A 19591-nucleotide genomic window follows, 5' to 3' on the forward strand; every position below is an offset into this window, starting at 1 on the left:
CCTTCTTTCCCTCCTCTCTCTCTCTCTCTCTCTCTCTCTCTCTCTCTCTCTCCCTCCCTCTCCCCTCTCCCCTCTCCCCCTCCTTTCCCCTCTCTCTCTTTGTCCATTTATTTTGGTGTTGGTAGTGGAGCTTGAACTCAGAGCCTCACACTCTTGCTCAGCTTTTTCTCTCAAGGCTGGAGCTCTACCACTTGAACCACATCTCCATTTTTGGCTTTTTGCTGGTTAATTGGAGATAAGTCTCATAGACTTTCCTTCCTGGGCTAGCTTTGAATGGCTTCTTTTTAACATTGGAAAATAGGGCTGGAAAGAGTGAACTCTGTCCTGAATCAGATTGATTTGGTATAAAATTCTGACTACCCCTTTCTGAGCTTTGTGGCTTTGTACAAATTTCTTTGTTTTAACTGCTTGGTGCCTCAGTTTCCTACCTGTCAACAGTGATTGTCTCAGTGCTGTTCTCATTGGATTGTCGTCAGGATTAACGTGCTGAACAGGTCAAGCTCTTAGAGTAAGTCATGGCTGAGAAGCAACATTCAGCCACTAATGGTCACTAGCAGTTATTAGCAAGTGTGAACAATTTGTAGCAGTATGACGGGTTCTGTGGCTCCTATTTATAATGCATACTTCACTTAGAGATTTAAAAACTTGCCTTCTTTCTTGGGCTTAAAAAAAATTACTTGTAGCCAGGTGCTGGTGACTTGTGCCTATAAATCCTAGCTACTCAGGAAACTGAGATCTGAAATCGCAGCTCAAAGCCAGCCTGGGCAGGAATGTCTTTGAGACTCTTATCTCCAATTAACCACCAGAAAACCAGAAATTAACCACCAGAAAAATCACTGGCTCAGAGTGGTAGTGCACTAACCTTGAGCAAAAAGAGCTCAAGGACAGCTCCCAGGCCTTGAGTTTAAGCCCCAGGACCAGTCCCTCCCTAAAACAACAACAACAAAATCACTTTATGACCATAAGGTCAGAACTTCACATAACATTCACCTGTCATGTATGTTGTCAACATAGGTTTGGGGTGGGCTGAGGGCCCACTGACGTGGCTTTTGAAGAAGCCAGCTTGTTTGTCCTAGTGTGCATATGCAATCATTGAATGGGCGTGGCCATCTCAAGTGATGTAATTTTAGAGGACTGAGCCATTGTTACTGTGTTGCTGTGAGTGGAAAGTAGTATTTTTAAACGTGATATGACATGCATTTTTTTCTGGCACCAGGAATTGAGAGAGAGAGAGGGAGAGGGAAAAGGAGAGGGAGAAAAGAGAGAGTGAGCGCAAGAGAGAGAGAGCACCAGAGAGACACAGAGAGTGTCTTGATGGCTTTTTCCTTGTTAATAGATGCTAACCAATATGCAGTCCCTCCAGAGACCTGCGCTAGGCCAGTCAGACTAGACTTCTGAAAATATTTCCCCCATGTCAATTATTGTCCAAAGATTGCAAAAATATCAGAGCCTTTTCATAGACCATGAAAACAACTGTACCTTCTTGGAGTTTGTTCATGCGATAAAAGTGTCCACTTACGTACATGATCTCAACGTCGTCTTCCAACTCAGGAGCCCCGTACTGGACCCACACGGACAAGATGGAAAAGAGACTGCACGCCGTCCCCGCTGCTAACACCGTCAAGTTCCGCTGTGCGGCTGGTGGCAGCCCCACACCCACCCTGAGGTGGCTGAAAAACGGCAAGGAGTTCAAGCAGGAGCATCGCATTGGAGGCTATAAGGTAGAGCTGAGCTTTTAAAGTACTCTATTATTTCTTGTCGAAAGTCCTCCAGAATTGGCAGGAATGAGAAGGGATATTTCGGGGGGGAAAAAAAGAACAATTATTATAATTGATTGTGTCAATGTTGAATAGTTGGATATAATTTGAAAGTACAAGCCCCGTTGGTATTGTTCTTCATACGAGGAGAGTTTAATAACTGCAAGGTTGAAAGTTGAGAGTCTGTTTTCTATATGTTTTATGATCTGTACAACTTACACTGGAGCAGGACTTGAAAAGTTTCAGTGTCGTTGCCTGCCAGAGCCGGATTGCATTAACAGGGCTCGGACTTGGCTTAGAGACAGGAGTGTGAAATGTTCCTTAGTAACACTGTGCCGAGGCCGTCCGAGGCTGGCCTCTAGCCTCCATCCTCAAGGCCTCTCCAGAGTCCAACACAAGTCAGGCACTGGTGGCTCACAACTGCAGTCCCAGCTTCTTGAGGCTGAGGTCTGAGGGTCAATGTTCAAAGCCAGCCTGGACAAACAAGCCGATGAGAGACCCCAATTAACCTCCAATTCACCAGCAAAAAGCTGGAAGTAGGAGCGTGGCTCAAGGGCCTTGGGCAAAAAAGTGAAGTGGGAATGCAAGGTCCAGAATTCTGTATTGGCACCAAAAAAAAAAAAAAAGTAGTTTTTGTAACGCTTAAACATTAACACCCAGAGGTCAAAACCCAGAGAGGAATGGGGAGCAGAAGGGAGGCCCCCCTCCCTCCCCCTGTGAAGTTTGGACTTGTTGCCTCTCATGACTTCTCCTTGGTGGGGAGACAGAAAGCACAGGGCTGGCTTGTCCTTTGGCTCAGTTGTGAGTTAAAGAACTATGAGATTGAAGGGTTGAGCCTTCTTTTCTTTTTCTTTTTTTAAAGGAAAAATAAAAACAGACAAAGGTTTCATGAGATAGTACTAGTTAGAAAGGAAGAGTTAAGCCACCAAAACGGTGGTTTTGTTTCACTCCTGAGATGCTTGTTGTAAGTCCTGTGATCCTTGTGTTTCAGGGATTTACTTAAATACAATTGAAGTGTAAGAATGGTCAGAATCCTGGTGGCTAATTAATTCTGGCAATTAAGACAGCCTTGTAAGGAAGTACAAAGACAGCCTGTGAGCCACTGGAGGTTCCTGGTCTCAAAATAAATGGGATCGACATCATTATTATGGGTGAGGCGCTTTTAGCAAATCTGAATTAGTGATTACAGATATTGCTGGAAGATGGGGGGGGGCGGGGAGTGCTGCTTAATTAGGAGCCGCAGCTTGATTTTGAACAGGTGCAACTCAGTTTTAATTACTTACAACAACATTTCACTAAATGAAGAGCACCTCTATTTGAAAAGCAACTCAAGGCCCGCTTTGCGGGTCCTCTGGCCTCCGAACATACACGTGACCGGCGGGATTCTGTCCATTCATGTGTGAGCCCCTCCAGTGGAATTTGAGTGAGGAGGGACAAAAATTGAAAGTATATTTTTCTTTAAAAAGAAAAATCCCACAAGGTGAGGCAAAATGGAGAAGTGTACTTCCGATGGCATTGTTCCTGTTGGTGGTGACCCAGGCCTCATTCCTCCTGGGACCTCTCTGGTGTAGGAGGAGGCTGCAGCAGTGGGAAACCTGCGAGATGGATGACTTATCAAGCGCAAATGGTTGCTCAACCAGGTTTGCACAAGTGGACGTTTATTTTGGGGACACTGGTCACTCACACTATGCCTCCAGCCCCAGGAAGTTTTGGGGAGTTGAGGAAGAAAGCGCTGTCAACTGGTGGGAAAAGCGTAATAATGATGCGTTGAATCAGATCCAGGTCTCCAGGGCAACACTCATGTCTGGGCTGTGCTCTCTACACATGTCCAGCCCCCAGGCTAGCCAGGTCTGTGTTAGGCCCACAGCTTTGTCCAGGGTCTCATAGGGCAGCACAGGGTTGGAGGGGGGTGGTATTCAGGGCAGGTTACCCCCTCTGTCATCTTCTCCCTTGTTTACATTAGGTATTTATGTTTGTTTGTTTTGTTGTTCATGGGGCTGGAGCTCAGAGCCTAGGCACTGTCCCTGAGCTCTTTTACTCAACGCTAGCAATTTATCACTTTGAGCCACAGCACCTTTTCCTGTTTTTGAGTGGTTAATTGGAGTTGAGTTTCACAGGGACTTTTCTGCCCAGACTGGTTTCAAACATAGATCCTCAGACCTCAGCCTCCTGAGTAGCTAGGATTACAGATATGAGTCTCCAGCTCCTAGCAGCTCTAGTTTTTTTGTTTTGGTTTGTTTTGAATGCTAGTCTAGGCCTGGCTGCTGTCCCTTAGCATTTTTTGCTTAAGGCTCTAATGCTCTGCTGCTTGAGCCACAGCTCCTCTTCCGGCTTTTGGGAATGGTTAATGGGAGATAGGAATCTCAATGACTTTCTTGCCCAGCAGGCTGCTAACCACATCCTCATATCTCAGACTCCCGAGTAGCTGGGATTACAGGCATGCACCAGGGGGGCCTGGCTTCCATCGCTTTTAAAGAAATGCTCGTGGGGATGTTTGGCTCGAGCCTGTGTTGTAGCTACAGTTCCTAGTTTCTGTCCCCCATCGCTGGCGCTGAAGGAGAGACAGACACGTAACTGAAACTCAGGGGAGGGCGTCAGGTCTGAGGCCTCCCCCACCCCCCACTTCTCTCTCCCCTGTCCTTCAGGAAGGAGCAGAGTGTCAAGTTTTCCAAGGCATAATTTTCCAGAAAGCAAAGACCTGAAACTTTCCACAAACAATGTTTGTTATTTCTGCGATGTTTCCATTTTCCCCACATAAACCTGTCATTCCACTAACCTTGGTAAGGCTTTGATGGTTTAGCCGTTGCTCCAGCTCTTGTCTACCTGTTTATGGCTCGGTGGCCCTCGTCCTTAGCGTTGTAGCAGGTTTTGGAATGGCCAGCACAGGGAGCCCTGGAAACGGGGAGGGAAAAGAAGAAAGGAAGATGAAATTGGAGAGATTAAGAGACAGCAGCTCATTTGAATGTAAATGACCAGTGGAACTGCTCAGTTTTGTTTATGTGGGGACAGACCCCTGCTGAGCCACATTCATGTGGTGGAGATCAATTATTCTGGTTCTTTTCAGCCTGCGTGCTGAGGTTAGTTGGGTATTATTAATACACAGTTAATATAGTAATAAGACTGGACATGAAACCCGACTCTGTCTGCCTATTCCTGGCCTTTTTCCCCCTCTTGGACCAGACTGGGGCTTGAACTAAGGATCTTCTGTTTGCTAAGCAGGCCCTCTATCACTTTAGCCACTATGCCAGTACCTTTTCCAGACAGCCTCTTGCTTTATATATGCCACAGCAAGTCTGGATTGCTATTCTCCTGTTTCTGCTTCGCCTTGTCACTGAGATGACAGGCAAGCACCACTGCACACAGCCATTAAGTAAGATGGAGTCTCTGGAATGTTTATTCCTGGGCTGGCCTTGAATCCCTCAATCAGTGGCTTGAGCCACTGGGCCCAGCTTTCCCGTGAGTGTTGACCAGGGACAAGGAGTTTCAAGCTCTCTGTGTCTCAGAACTCCCCCGCACACACACGCGCGTGCACACACGCGCACACACACACACATACACACACATACACACACCTCAAGCGAAAAGATTGGGTTGGGGATGTTGATGGCTGATCTCCATGTCTCAGAGCACTGAGCCCCATGAGTCACTTGCTGAACTGTCACGCAGTGTGTCACTGTTTTGTCACTTTAAACAATGATTTGGGGGGGGGTTGTTTTAGGTAGAGTTTAGCTTCATGGCAAGTTATTTTATAGGGTTTTGAACATTTATTGCAGTGTCATGCAGAAAAGCAAGAAAGTGACTGGAATAATTAATGGACTACCTCTATTCCAGTTCATTCTTACTTTATGACTCAGGCCTCCAGGATTCTTAAACACCATCTTTCACTTACTTTTCAACATCCAAGATCATAGACTAGGTGAGATCCTGGGACAAAGTCTGCCTTAGCATGGCTGCGAAATCGACACAGGAGCCCCGGGCTTCGAGTGTGCTCAGCCCCAGCGAACATCATGTAAATGGAATCATGGAATATTTGTCCTTTTGTTCTGGCTTATTTCACTTAATATACCGTATTTAAGATTCACCTACGTGGTAGCCCAGAGCTCAATTATTTTTTATGGTAGAATGGTGTTTCTTCGAGTAAGGTATACCACATTGTGTTGAAATGAACATTGTGAATAATACTATCTATCATCTGTGTGTAGGTGTCTGAATTCTTGCTTTCTGTTGCGTGGAGTAAAAACTTACCTTGGTGTGGAAGCGCTGGGTCATGTGACAGTTCTCTTTAGGTTTTTGAGGCTGGCGTTTTTAAAGCGATAAGGTCAAAAGGTGATGAATGCCCTGGCCTCTAATCTTGTGAGACACAGCTCCACTTTTGACTTTTTGCAGGCCCAATGGGAGCTAAGAGTCTCTTGTATTTGTCTGCCTGGGCTGGCCTCCAACTGCAATCCTCAGATCTCAGCCTCCTGAGTAGCTAAGATTACGGCCTACACCGCTGGTACCAGGCTCAGTGGTTGTTTATTGAGTGAAGGGAAGAATATCCACCACTGGTGTGAGAGGATGGAGCGTCTCTGGATACCTCGTGTGCAGCAGCTCTGGTCTGTGTTAGAGGTTATACACCACTGAGTGTTCATCTTTACATTTGTGTGACAACCACTGCACACATGTGTACCCTGTTTGTGCAGCTGCATTCAGAAGGGACTGTTTAGGGTTCCCAGAAGCCTTCTGGAAACGGAGCTTAGGGGCTGCTGTGCATCTTCATGACAACTGGTCTGTGCTGGGCTACGGTTTTTGCCTTCCTGAAGGCCAGGGTTCCCCAGAGCTTGCTGTTCTTGTGGATGGTGTGTCCTGAGCCTCATGGCAGCGAGTTAAGGGACTGCTAACTTCACCACCTTGGTCCGCCTGGCACCAAGGCCAGCTTCTGGTGTTTGTTCTGCTTGTTATCGAACACCTGGGTGTTTGGAAATGTCTGATTTTTTTGCAATGTGAAAGGCAAACATCCAGGTGACAGCCTGGGTCTTTGACCTTTGCCTTCTCAGTTTGGGTGCCCCCCAAGCTAAATCTGCATTCCCAGTTGTCACCCCAGGGCAGCTTGGGGGATTTAGCAGGCACCTTTGGGAGCTTTGGGTAACAGAAGAATTCTGAGCAAACCTGTCCGGGCCACCTTTTGTCTGTGCGTGGATAGGGAGTGAATGTTTGTAGAATCTACTTTTTTGTGTGTGTGCTTACAAGTAAAAGAGTTCAGGCCCTGAGCTTCAGTCTGCTTTGTTTCAATACTGAAATGTTATTTTAAAAAAGACTTTAGTGGACATAGTTTTGAAACTCCTGCTCTCCGATTCTGTCACTTGGCAGATGGGATATACTGATGAATTCTACAAAGATTTGGCCCTGTGCAGGAATGAAAATAAAGTAACACGTGTGTGTGTGTGTGTGTGTGTGTGTGTGGGTTGGTTGGCGTGGGATTTCTCTTGTCCCTGGCTTTTATGTTTCATTTGGCTAGAAACTTGCAGACTCTGAGGATTTCCAGGGCAGGATTGAGGACAGAGTGGATGGCGGACCAACTATTCTGTTTTACTTTATAAAGTGTGCGATTTCTGTTAAGCTAGAAAAAGCTTGAAAAGGGAGAAAAAAGTAAATAGCAGTCAGAGCCATACCAGGTAATTAAGTACCTTGTTAACAATTCTGTATATTTTCTCTCTGATCACAGTCTTTTTTATGTGAGCATGCATATAGCTTTATAGATTTGTGCTCTGGATCTTCATATTTCTGACCCATGGATCATCATGAATATATTTAGATTTAACTTTTTTTTTTTTTTTTGCCGTTCCTGGGGATTGAACTCAGGGCTTAGATACTGTCCCTGAGCCTCTTCGTGCTCAAGGCTAGCTAGAGCTATACTACCTGAGTCACAGCACCACTTCTAGCTCATTCTGACTAGTTTATTAGAGATAAGAGTCTCATGGACTTTCCTACCCCTGACAGGCTTTGAACCTGGATCCTCAGATCTCAGCCTCCTGAGTAGCTAGGATTACAGATGTGAGCCACTGGCACCTGGCTTCAATCTCGTTTTTCGTATACCAGTCAATAGAGTGAGGTTATCCAGTCTCAAAGATTACCAAATTCTTATACGCTTGGAAAGTTTACATTCATTCATGGAGGATGAAGTAGATCTTACTAGTGACTCTTCTCTTTTATATTTTTCTTTTTTTTGTGCCAGAACTGGGACTTGAACTTTGGACTTCCTACTCTTGTTTAGCTTTTGTGCAGTAGGCACCTCCACACCTCCACTTCTGGATTTTTGCTGTTTAGTTGGAGATGAGTCTCTCAGAACGTTAATCCTCTGATCTCAGCCTCCCGAACAGCTAGGATTACAGGTGTGAGTCACCTTGGCCAGGCTGTGATGGAATCCAGCGTGATGCACTGGAGTGTAATGCGGCGAGTTTTATTCTTGTGCCTGGCAGGAATCCTGCTATTTTTCTGTGAGCGAGTTTTCTAGAACTGGCATTAACTAGACTTTAAAAAAAATAATACATGGATAATTGTATAAGATTTTTCTCAGTTTCTGTCCCCGTTTTCCATTTGAGTTTGTGGTTCCTTACAGACTCCGCGAGTTCTGAATGACATTGATCATTCTAATTTCTGCTAATCAGCTGGTAAATAACATCATCTCATTATTGTTTTAATTTGCATCTCCCTGGTTGTTAATGAGCTTAGGCATCTTTTCATATGTTTATTGGATATTTGTCTTCCCTCTGTGAAAGCAGAGGTGGTTTACATGCATTTGGCATAGTGGGCAAAATAATCATAACCTTGAAAATCTGATGGGTTTTAAAGAACCAGGATGAAGGGCACATCTTACATTCCTGTTCTCAGGGTTGTCATTTCTGGTTTACCCTAAAGTATGGTATGGAAGCATAATGATTTGATAAACCCCCAGACTTTATGTCCTTGTTTCCCATTTTTATAGTGTGGCTGTTATAGTAACCTAGCTTGCTGTTAAGCAGTCGCTTATTAGTTTTAGGATATGCCTTCAAAGTGCCAGAATGCCTCCATTGGCAGATTCTAAGGACATCCGACTGGAAAAGGCTACAGCTTATAAAATTTGGGATTTGTGGTATATGTCAAGGAATCAAATACTGGAGTAGCAATGTAAAAAAAAAAAAAGAATATACTGGGTACAGTGGTTCAAGCCTGTAATCCAAGCTACTCAAGAGGTTGAGATCAAAGCTAGCCCAGGCAGACAAATCTGAGGGATTCTAATCTTTAGTTAACCAGCAAGAAGTCCCAAGTAGAGATGTGGCTCAAATAGTAGAGTACCAGCCTTGAGCAGAAAAACTAAGCCAGGGCAAGAGACTCGGAGTTCTAAGTCCCAGTACTGGCACACAAATAAATAAAAATGAACAGCACCGCTTGGGGTGATATTGATCAAGCTTCTGGAGGGGGTAAAGTATCGTATAGGGTACTCTTACTTATCAGAAAAACATCTTAGCAGTGTTAACCAAGCTTTGCGGTGCATGCCCAGGAAATAAACACCCCGGCCCATTGAAGAGAGTTCTTGGCTTGAGTGCCCATGGCCCCCACCAGGAGCTGAGCTGACCGTATGCCCTGAGGGGACAGAAAGGCAGCTGCCAGGCTGAGTTGCCTATGCCAAGATTTAATGTCTTGGGCCAAGGGAACCAAAGTGCCCTCCCCACACAATTCGTGTTCAGTTCCATTTGGAATACACCATGTGCCAAATCTTGGTCCAGGCACAAGAAAAGACATTGACAGTTTGGATGGGGGCCAGAGGCAGGCACTGCTGTGATTAAGGGCTTACAGGCGTGACATTTGAGCCGGGGCTCAAAGAACTGCATATTTACAGCAGGGCTAAATGCTGGATTACGTGGCTTGGTGACGTCGGGGCCTGTGGCTACACCCCTACGTTATCTTCCATCTGACCTGTTTCCCAGAAGCCAAGGAGAGCCACTCCTGAGAGGCTGGGGGCAAAGGCTCTTGTGTGCGCCCATCTGCCTGCAGATGAAGCCAGGCCCTGCTTCTAGCTCTCAGGTTCCAGCTTCTGTAGCACTCAGGGCGCCAGGATTCAGGTAGAGAGTTCTCATTCAAAGTGGGAAACCAGGAGCCACAGCCTGTCTACGAAGGGGAGACCTCCCGTCTCGACTCAGCTTCTTCCGCAAGGAACAAGCACAAAGCAGAGCACAGCCCTCCTCCTTGGCAGATCAGACGCCCATGATTCATTTGACCATCCGTAGCTCACTTGTAGCTCTTATTTCCTGCTGCTAGCCTCATGGTGCTGGACTTGGAGACCACTTCCAAGAGTAGATGTGGAGGAGTCGGGGCCAGGTGACAGCAGAGCAAGGACTCATTCTGAACTCCTAGTAAGAAAAGGGCACCGTCAACGAGGTTGTTTTTGGTCTCAGCCACCACTTTGTTCTGCAGGCGTGGCTTATGTGTCCACATGCACACAGCGATGCTGTGAGGCAGCCTTAGAACCTGCTACCTGATCGACGGGTGCATCACTAACTCTGCTTGGCTCTTCTGCCCACTTAGAGTCATGAAGAGGTGATTTTCTTTACTCTCTAGTTTAGTTCCATAAATCACTCCTCTGCTTGCAAAAGCTTCTGCCTGCATTATTGGATTTTAGGTGACCACGGTTGAAAACACTTGTAATGCCCTAGAAGTCACTCGGAAGGTCAGTTGAAATTCCTGGACTGATAGTTGGCATTACTGAGCCCTAGCTTTTTGTTTACTTTTGCTTTCTTCCCATTGGTCTGGCATGCCAGGTCTGAAATACTTGGGAATGATTTGATTCTAGTAGAAATAATAAAGCCTTGAACCCTACGATAAGAAAATCAGCATTTTTGTCCCAGTAAGGAAACTTCATGCTCATTGAAGAGTATGGTGTATTGAGATATTTGACAAGCAGGATGAACACATTAGAATCTAGTCTGTTTGCATGTGGACAGGTCGTGGGGAGAAGCACAAGGGCTTATTTTGATTCCAGCTCCTTATCTGTGTAGTCTCAAGGAGTTTGCAAACAAATGAAGATATAACTTTAGTTTCTTAAGGATTCATTGCTGCCATATTTGAAATTCTGGATCTATCAGGGACAGGTAGCATCATCTATTCCACCACCTCCAGGAGTAGGAGGGGCAGACCTAGTTTCCCAAATGGAAATTTCTAGACATCTAAGAAACCATGGTGAAAGAAATGAGGGGCTTTGGAACTAGAAAGGTCCAGAACAGCAGCATCTGGCCCCGGGGGCTCCTTCCTCATGGAAGAAAGGGCCAGGGCAGTCAGTAACTGGCATGTAGTTAGTGCTTATAAGTATAAATTCTAGATGGTTCTTTACTGTTTGGGAGACTGAGGCTGCTCAGTGGCTGGGCAGCCTACCATGGGCACTGATAATGTTAGGGCCGATGGCTGGTGCCCTGACCGCTGGGTTTTCCTGCTGAAGTCCTTTAGTTCATGGTAACAGCAGATCCTCTCCATACTCCAAACATTCCTTCCTGCCTACCATGGCTCATAGACTCTGTGTGTATGTGTATACACATGTGTACCCATGTATGTACGTTGTTCTTGGAGCTCCAACTCAAGGCCTAGGCACTGTCCTTGAGGTTTTTTTTTTTTTTTGCTCCAGGCTAGCAATGCGACCACTTGAGCCACAGCATCACTTTGGCCTTTTTAATTTTTTTGTTTTTTTATTATTTTGGTGCTTATTTGGAGGTAAAAGTCTTATGGACTTCATTGCCTGTGCTGGTTTTGAACCATGATCCTCAGATCTCAGCCTCCTAAGTAGCTACGATTACAGGCATGAACTACCATCGCCTGGCCTTCATAGGCCTTGTTATCATGATGATTGTTATTTTGTCACCGTTCTGATATTAATTATGAGGACAATTTAGAATTCAGGTGATTCTGAACCTTCCCTGCCTCCCCTGACTTCTTATTCTGGGGGAACATGGGATGGACTAGTGCTGGGGATAGAACCCAGAGCCTTTCTCATGCTGAAACACACTCTACCACTGAACTGTCCTGTCAGCACCAGACAGTGTCCTGTTAAGTTCAAAGAGCAAAGTGCTCTGTATTCTGTGCTAAAGAACTACCCTTCCATTGATCTTTGCAGGTACGAACTCAGCACTGGAGCCTGATTATGGAGAGCGTGGTCCCATCTGACAAGGGCAATTACACCTGCGTGGTGGAGAACGAATATGGAGCCATCAACCACACGTACCACCTGGATGTCGTCGGTGAGTAGGCATTGCTTCATGGGAGCTCTCTGCCACCCGACTGTTCTAGGCTGACTCATTCAACGCCATCAAAGTGAGACTTGTTTCTCCGAAATTTAAGGAGTCTTGGCTTGCTTTTTGTTCTTTCTAGAAGGTACTTGGCAGTGTAATATTTCCTGATGAGCCAGTTATTATTTTTTAAAATGAGCTTGGTAGGATCCTCTAGGTTCCCAAACATCATCTTTATAAGGTACATGTGGTATAAAACATCTTGACATCCTGGAAACTGAGATTATTCTGAAAAAATGCGAGTGGGCAGGGAAGGGGAACTGAAGGGGAACTATGCCATGTGGCTGTAGGGGCAAGGAAGAGATCTTGCATTGACGGAGACCATAGCTGGCTAGAAAATGGGGCATTGTCTAGGAGAGTTGTTAGAGACTGCCCGTTTGGTGCATGCTCCTGGACGGTGTTTTGTCTGTGAAAGGGGACCACAGGTATGAGTTGATGAATACCTTTGGGTTGGAGCGCACAGCTAATTAGGCATTTTTGTTGAACATCTTCAGATCATGTCACCTGTAGTCTTAGAAACACCAATTAATTCCCAAGTTTTTGCCTGTTGTGGCTTGTTGTTGTAAGTGGTCATATACCACACCTTTCGCCCTACTCCCATCTTTGGGCCCATGTTTTGAGGTACCTGATTGGTCTGCCATTTTCTGTGTAGAGGTTACTGACGTCTAAAGATTCTGCTGAAAGCTCACAGGAATCCAGTTTTTGGTCCTGTGACTTGGTAACACTGTACACACATGCTTACCTACCCTCTGTGCACGTGGGAAGGCTTTTCTACATCATGCAGTGTGCACGGCCCCTGGTATTCTCTCACTTGAGGGTAGTTCTGGTCTTTCCACAAGGCATAAAACTCTTCAAAGAGACAAATTCTAAGACACCTGAACTGCCCTAAGAAAGATTAAAAACCTTTCTAGCCTATCTATCGTAGCTGCTTAGGAGGCTGAGATCTAGGATCATGGTTTGAAGCCAGTCTGGGCAGGCAAATCTGAGAAACCGTTATCTCTAGTGAACCAGCAAAAAGCTAGAAGTGGAGGTGTGTCTTAAGTAGTAGAGTGCTTCTCTTGAGTGGAAAAGCTAAGCCAGACATGAGGCCCTGAGTTCAAGCCCCCTGGTATTTTCTCTCTCTGTCTCTCTATCTTTCTGTCTGTCTGTCTCTCTCTCTCTCCTCTCTCTCTTTCTCACACACACTAAACCTTTCCCAAAACTGGACTAACTGAAAGGCATCAGTTTGGTTAACTTAAGATTTAGATTAAAGTAAAAATTAAAACAATCTGATTTTCTATCAAGTGAAGGTAAATGCTCTGCTTCAGAAAGCGGGATATAGTCCTCAAATAGCATAGAAGCATTCTTTACAAAGAATATTTACTTCAACCTTTGAGTTGTTCAAATGACTGAATATGAAGTTTGCTTAAGTCTTCATATAAAGTCTAGTCTAGGAAGTGGCATTGTAGCTCAAGGGGTAGAACACTAGCCTTGAGCCGAAGAGCTGAGGGACAGTGCTCAGGCCCAGAGTTCAAGCCCTACGACTGACAAAATAAATAAATAAATACATACATATATACATAAAAATAAAGTCTAGTCTACACTATTCATAAAAGTATGAGTCTCGCCAGGCATTGATAGCTCATGCTTGTAATCGTAGCTACTCAGGAGGCTGAGATCTGAGGATCGCAGTTCAAAGCCAGCCTGGGCAGGAAACTCCATGAGTCTCTTCTCTCCAATAAAACCACTCAGAAAAACCAGAAGTGTTGCTGTGGCTCAAGTGGTAGAGCACTCGCCTTGAGCTGAAGAGCTGAGGGACAGTGCCCAGGCCCAGAGTTCAAGGCCTACGACTGAAGTATGAGTCTTAGAGCCATTTATTCCTTTTCTCATAGAGATATTTGTGGTATGTTGTTGAGAATTACTAGTTCAGATATGAGAAGCGAATGACTGTCATGAATTTTCAACACTGATACATTAGAAATCCGCCAATTGGAGGGCGTGTGGTTTGCAATGTCTTTGGGCTGTGTGTACCAAATTTGGCATGAAGGGTTTCCACTTTAGGAAAGAAATTTAGATCTATGCTTAAAGCTCTAAAAACCTGATTTTGAAATTAAGTAATTTATTGAGGGCGGTGGGGGGGCCGTGGGAGGGGGAGATATTGTGCTGTAGCAATCTTCTGGGGTTCTACCTTTCCACAGGTCTGTACATTGTTCATTAGCATTGATTGGGGCCAGGCCAGGAATTGGGAGTCAGGTCTGGGCTGCTCCAGCCCTGGGCTCTGGCTTGCAGCAAGTTTTAGACTGAGTTGTTATGTAAAGCATTCAAAAGCCCCTCACCCCACCTCCCCTTTGAGCTTTCTGGCAGTTCATTCCTATGAAGCCCTGAAATCTCTTTTCGCGTTTAGGGTTGGGATTTGAATTGGGCTGCTGAATAATGGAATTGTGCTGTCTAATGCTAATCCTCTGGCAATCAGTCTTGTTGAAAAGAGCCTATGATTCAGCGGGGCAATGCAGAGTGAGCATGGAGTATGTGGAGTAATGCCGAGGCCTGGTTATGTCACACATTTGGGAGATGGCCCAGCATAACGCCGGCCAATAATGACACAATGCTTGTTGGGAATATCCATTAAAGCTCAAGTCTAATAATTTTCCAAGCCTTGAACCTTCTTTATAAATAGAAGCCAGAAGTCAGTGGAGTCTAAGACATTTTCAGTAAGAATGGAGGTGGGAAATACTCTCATCTTTGCTCCAAAACCCTAGTAATTGCTTGGAGAAGCGCTCATAAAACAAGAATCGAGTCAGCTGAAGAATCCCCTGCAGACTTGCAGTCATCTGATCATCTCTGTAAGGGGAAAGGCAAAGGCTTCAAACTTCAGCAACACATTTAATAAATCAAATTTAATATACCACCACGTGGTAGTAGCTTCTTACCTATCTCTCTCTTGCTCAGCAAATCAGAAACTGCCCCATGAAAATGAAGTCCTGCTCTTAATTCATTCTCTCTGGTTTTATTTTTGTTGCTATGATACATAGATTTGTGGTTCAGATACTAGAAAGCATCAAAATGGGTGAGATCTTTTTATTGAAATTCTTCCTCGGAAAGGCATCTCTATAAGCACTTTAATGCGAGAGGCGTGTAATTTAAGTGACATTCTTGTGTTCTGGAATTAAACAGCAAGCCATTGTTGTACGTGAGGGGAGTTGATATTGTTTGCGGGAGCCCTTTTAGGGGCCTTGCTTGAGCCTCATTAAAATTGACACCATTACTTTTCAGCCATTTACAGCAAGGGAAAATTAGTGCGAAGTTCCACATCGCAGTAATTGCGACAGTAATACAACAGGCTGCCCTCAAGTAGCTAGAGGGAGGTGCTAAGTCTTTGCCTTGGTCCATCAGTGATTGTTGTTGAAGCCTTGGATCTGATGGGGCCCTGCCAGCAATAAAGCTGCGCCTAGGATAAGTCATTAACTCTTCTCACTTTCCTTGTATCTGATCGTGAGCTGAGGCCCATGCGTATTAGAAACAAAAGTGGCTTGATATTGTGACAAATGCCCGGAGCCTGGCAGAAGGCGTACCTGGTTACCAGGTGCTTTGGGACTTGGTCGTTTGCTTTGTTGAGCCGCTGATATTATCATCAGGACAATTAATTGGAATGATGATCCTTATTTCATTCCCAGGAGGGTTGTATGAGCTTCCTTGAGCTGCTGTAACAAATAACCCCAAATGGATTTTTTTTCTTTGAGTGTTAGTTTTTAATAACTTTTATTGGCCTCAACCTGAAGTCTTACTAACCAAACCAGGCCATGTTGTCAGAGGCTGACTTTCCTATTTTCTGCTGAGGTCTGCATCTCTAACTTTGTCACTGACGCCAGCCTGGACTGGCCTGGTTGCTGGGTTTACAGAAGAGGATGGCAGAGTTGGGATGCTTCATGTTGGGTCTATTTACCCCTGCCCCTACCCTTCACTCTTTTATAGCTGAGGATGGCTGGGTCCAACAGGGGCTGAGTGCTTTGTGAAAGGAGTTGGAAAAAACATTTTTCTCTGTGGTGTGTGTGTGTGTGTGTGTGTGCGTGCACACGCACGTGCATGTGTGCATGGGTGTATGTGCCTGTAGTGGGTCTCAAACTCAGGACCTTGTGGTTTTGTTTGGCTTGTTTTGTGCAAGGCTGATATTCCACCGCTTGAGCCATGCCTCCACTTCTTATAATTATTATTGGCTGATTAGTTGGCGATCAGCGGCTCTCAGATTTGTCTGCCAAGGCTAGCTCTGAACCTCAGTCCTCACATTTCAGCCTCCCCAGTAGCTAGGATTACAGATGTGAGCCACCAAGCCCATTTTGGAAAAGGCATTTGAGCTGAGGTCTCAGTCTAGGGCCTCTTGACAGTGATTCAGAAGCCTGGTTGCTTTTTTTCACTCCCAGAGACTGGCTTTGCATTTACACCCTGTCCTTCTTGGACTGGTCACTCCAGAAACCGTCCAGTAGCTAACCAGTGACTTTCCCGCCTGGCACTGGGTATCTGAGGACACAGAGTACCATGGAGGTAGAAATGGAGCCTCTAGATTTGCCAAGGCCAGTCATGTTCTCTCCATCGGTTTACCTTTCCAGAAACTCATGTCTCGCCCCAGAGTGAAAGCTGCCAGCCCTGACTTGCTTAGAGGCAGCTGGCAATGGCTACCCGTTAGCCCTTTCCATAAACCCTCTGCAACTCTTGCTCGGGACATGACGGGACTCAGCCTAGCAGCATGAAGAAACCTGCCCGGGTGATGCCCCCCTGGGGGTCTGAGTGAGGAGTCCCTTCTCCCCAGTGCCCTGGGTGAGCTCGCTGACACCTGGCCCCATGCCTTTGGCAGCCCATCCCCAGTGGGAGAAGAAATTTCACAAAGCGCCCCCCTCCCCCTCTTTGGGAGTGGCCAAAGTCCTGGGGGAACAAAGGCCCAGCGTGCTCACTGAATCAGGGGAAGGGACAGAGGGTATCCTGTCCCCTAAGTCAGATCTGAAGAGTGAATTCTGGCCACACTTACAGAACAGAGCAGTTTTTTTAAGTCAACAAAGGAATATTAGCCTAGCAAATTAATTAACCAGTGAGTTCATTACCATGAACTCACCTCCTCAGGAAGAGCACATCTTGGCCCTGGGTTCTTTTATCCTGTGACCCCAGCAGACAGAGGTCTTGACTTTCCATGTGCCAGAGAGCAGTCTTGGAGGGAGCATTTAGTGCTATTGGAACTGTGAATCTCCAGATTATGTAACTCCGTGGGGGTTGGCCTTCTGGCCAGGCCTTACTGGATTTTTTCCATATTCACGATCTTGCTACCAACCTGTTCTGTTCCATTTCTTTGTGTAAGGTAGGGTTTGGTGTTCTGTGCTGGTGTCGGCTCCATGCATCGGCTCTGGAGTTGTGAAACCTAGCTGGAGGGAGGCAGGAAGCCCCCTCTCCCCAGAAACACTGAGGTGGCATGTCACGGGATCTGTCCCAACGCATACGATTGTGAGTGGACCTGTCACCGCAGAGCCACCGCACTGGGACAGCGACTGAGTGGCAGCACATTCTGTGGCTTTGTGTTTTGTGGTCCAAGCAGCCATTTTTACCCTTTTCCCAAACCATAGTTGTCACACTTAAGGCCTTAAGGGTCCAGGGCTGGTGTCTCCTTGCCAGACAAGGAGTGCTGCTGGGGTTCGGGGGTGGGCGTGGGGAAGGGGGCGGCGCTGTTACAGAAGAGAGTTCAAATCTTGTTTTCCATCCTTAGCGAGCTGAATGGCTTTGGGCAATGCCAGCCCCTCTGCCCCCACGTCACTCTATTGATACGTGGCAGAGTAATAATACCGATGACCCTTCCTCACTCTTCCCAGGCGATCCTGCGCTTCCTCTGGTCTCCAGGCTGAGCCCCACACTCAGCCCACGTGTGCCGGAAGGAGTAGTCAGGATGGATGGAGGTATCCAAACGCCCTCTGCCAGGGGTGTTTAGTGAGCCTGCGCGTGCTGCAGAAACCACTCCTCACTCCTTGCGCACAGCTGGGCTTCCAGGGGCAAAGGCTGAGCGCAGAGCAGGATTGCTTAGATGCTCTGACCAGTAAAGCAAGATTTTTCCCAAAAAGGAACTGCTCTGCGCAGGCGGGGAGAGCAGAGGCCAGCCTGCGGGGACCGGTGTGGAGGAGACTTGGTGATGGCGGCATTTTTTTTGTTGTGTTCTCTGCCAGCCATCAGCTGTCCTTTGGCCCCACCGCTGGGGGAGGCAGGCCGTGGATTGATTGCTTTCCCTCCTGGCAGGTGGCCTGGCTGAGGTGGCCTGGACAGGGCTGATAGTGGGTTGGTTGTCTAACCTTTGGCATTGAGGGTGTAGCGTGGGCACAGGATGTAGGGGTGTTAGAGTCGGGTCAATGTCTTACAGTTTAAGGTCTCTTACCTGGACCACACCTCATGTAGAGATGCTGGTGGATGGAGCTCTTCATCAGAGCTTGCCAGATAGATGGCACGCACGGTGTCTGTGTGCAGGAACGCAGCAAGGTTTCTATGTGCCAAATTGAAATACAAGTTGAGCACCTTCAAACTGAAGTTCCCCAGTCCTAGTTACCTCTGTGTGTGTGTGTGTGTGTGTGTGTATGCGTGCGCACACGTGCGTGTGTATACATCCTACTGATTATATTGTAGATCAAAGCTTGTCCTGATTTTTCCTCTAAAAGTTTCAGATTTTGAGCCTTTGGATATTAGACTTTTTTTTTTTATTAAAGATGATCAATCAGTCCATGCACACATTCCAATATCTGAGAAACTTTCACATCTGAACTACTTTAAATCTCCAGCATTCTGGAGAAGGCACTACGCATCTTATGGTAAAAACACAGTTTGATGAGTTACTTTGTGGGTCTTAATGTATTTCAAATTCAAAAGCAGCAAATCTACAAGGCTTGCTCTGAACGTACTTCATACGGCCTCATCAACAGCTGCCCGTAGAAAGTAAAAGGCTCCTCTTGGTAAGATTTATGCTAACTTCCAGGAAGATGTGAGTGTGGACGAGGCTGTTGAGTTCTTGATTGGTCCACTGGTTTTGTCCTGGATTCTCTTTCCCTGAGAACACCCTGTTGTTCAAGTCACCATCTTCCTATCTGATTCGTAGCCAGTCCAGTGCAGGAAGCTGTTGGGAGATGGAGTGTGGAGAAGGTACGGAGAAGGTTGTTCTGTTTCTCCCTCTGGAAAGAGGTGAGGTGGTAAGGTTGTCATTATCTTGACTGAGGGAAGAGAACAAAGCAAAGCACATTAGCACATGAAGGAGTCTTCTAGATTTCTCATTTCAACCATGTGAAAACCCCAAACAGTTAAAGTGATGAGTTGGAGATCTTGGATCTTAACAGAGCTCTAACTTTTTCCTTCTTTTTCCGAGAGACTCTTCATTGTGTGACTCTCTTAAATAAGACCTGTGTGGGGGCTGGGAAGGTGGCTCAGTGGTAGAGCGCTTGCCTTGCATGCATGAGGCCCTGAGTTCGATTCCTCAGCACCACATAAGCAAAAAGAAAAAAGCCAGAAGTGGCTTTGTGGCTCAAGTGGTAGAGCGCTAGCCTTGAGCTG

The 19591-nt window shown here is 46.2% G+C and overlaps 1 protein-coding gene across 3 annotated transcripts in view; it reads left to right on the forward strand.

Annotated features, from left to right (window-relative positions):
* The window catches only part of Fgfr2 (fibroblast growth factor receptor 2), a 107767-nt gene that overhangs the window by 38271 nt on the left and 49905 nt on the right, over positions 1–19591 (forward strand). For all 3 annotated transcript variants that reach the window (XM_013021965.1, XM_013021966.1, XM_013021967.1), the window contains 2 exons: positions 1552–1721; positions 11878–12001. In XM_013021965.1, the coding sequence (XP_012877419.1) occupies positions 1552–1721; positions 11878–12001 (294 nt within the window). The remainder of the gene's footprint in view (positions 1–1551; positions 1722–11877; positions 12002–19591) is intronic.

Source organism: Dipodomys ordii, unplaced genomic scaffold, assembly GCF_000151885.1.
Source record: "Dipodomys ordii isolate 6190 unplaced genomic scaffold, Dord_2.0 Scaffold58, whole genome shotgun sequence".
Lineage (NCBI taxonomy): Eukaryota > Metazoa > Chordata > Mammalia > Rodentia > Heteromyidae > Dipodomys > Dipodomys ordii.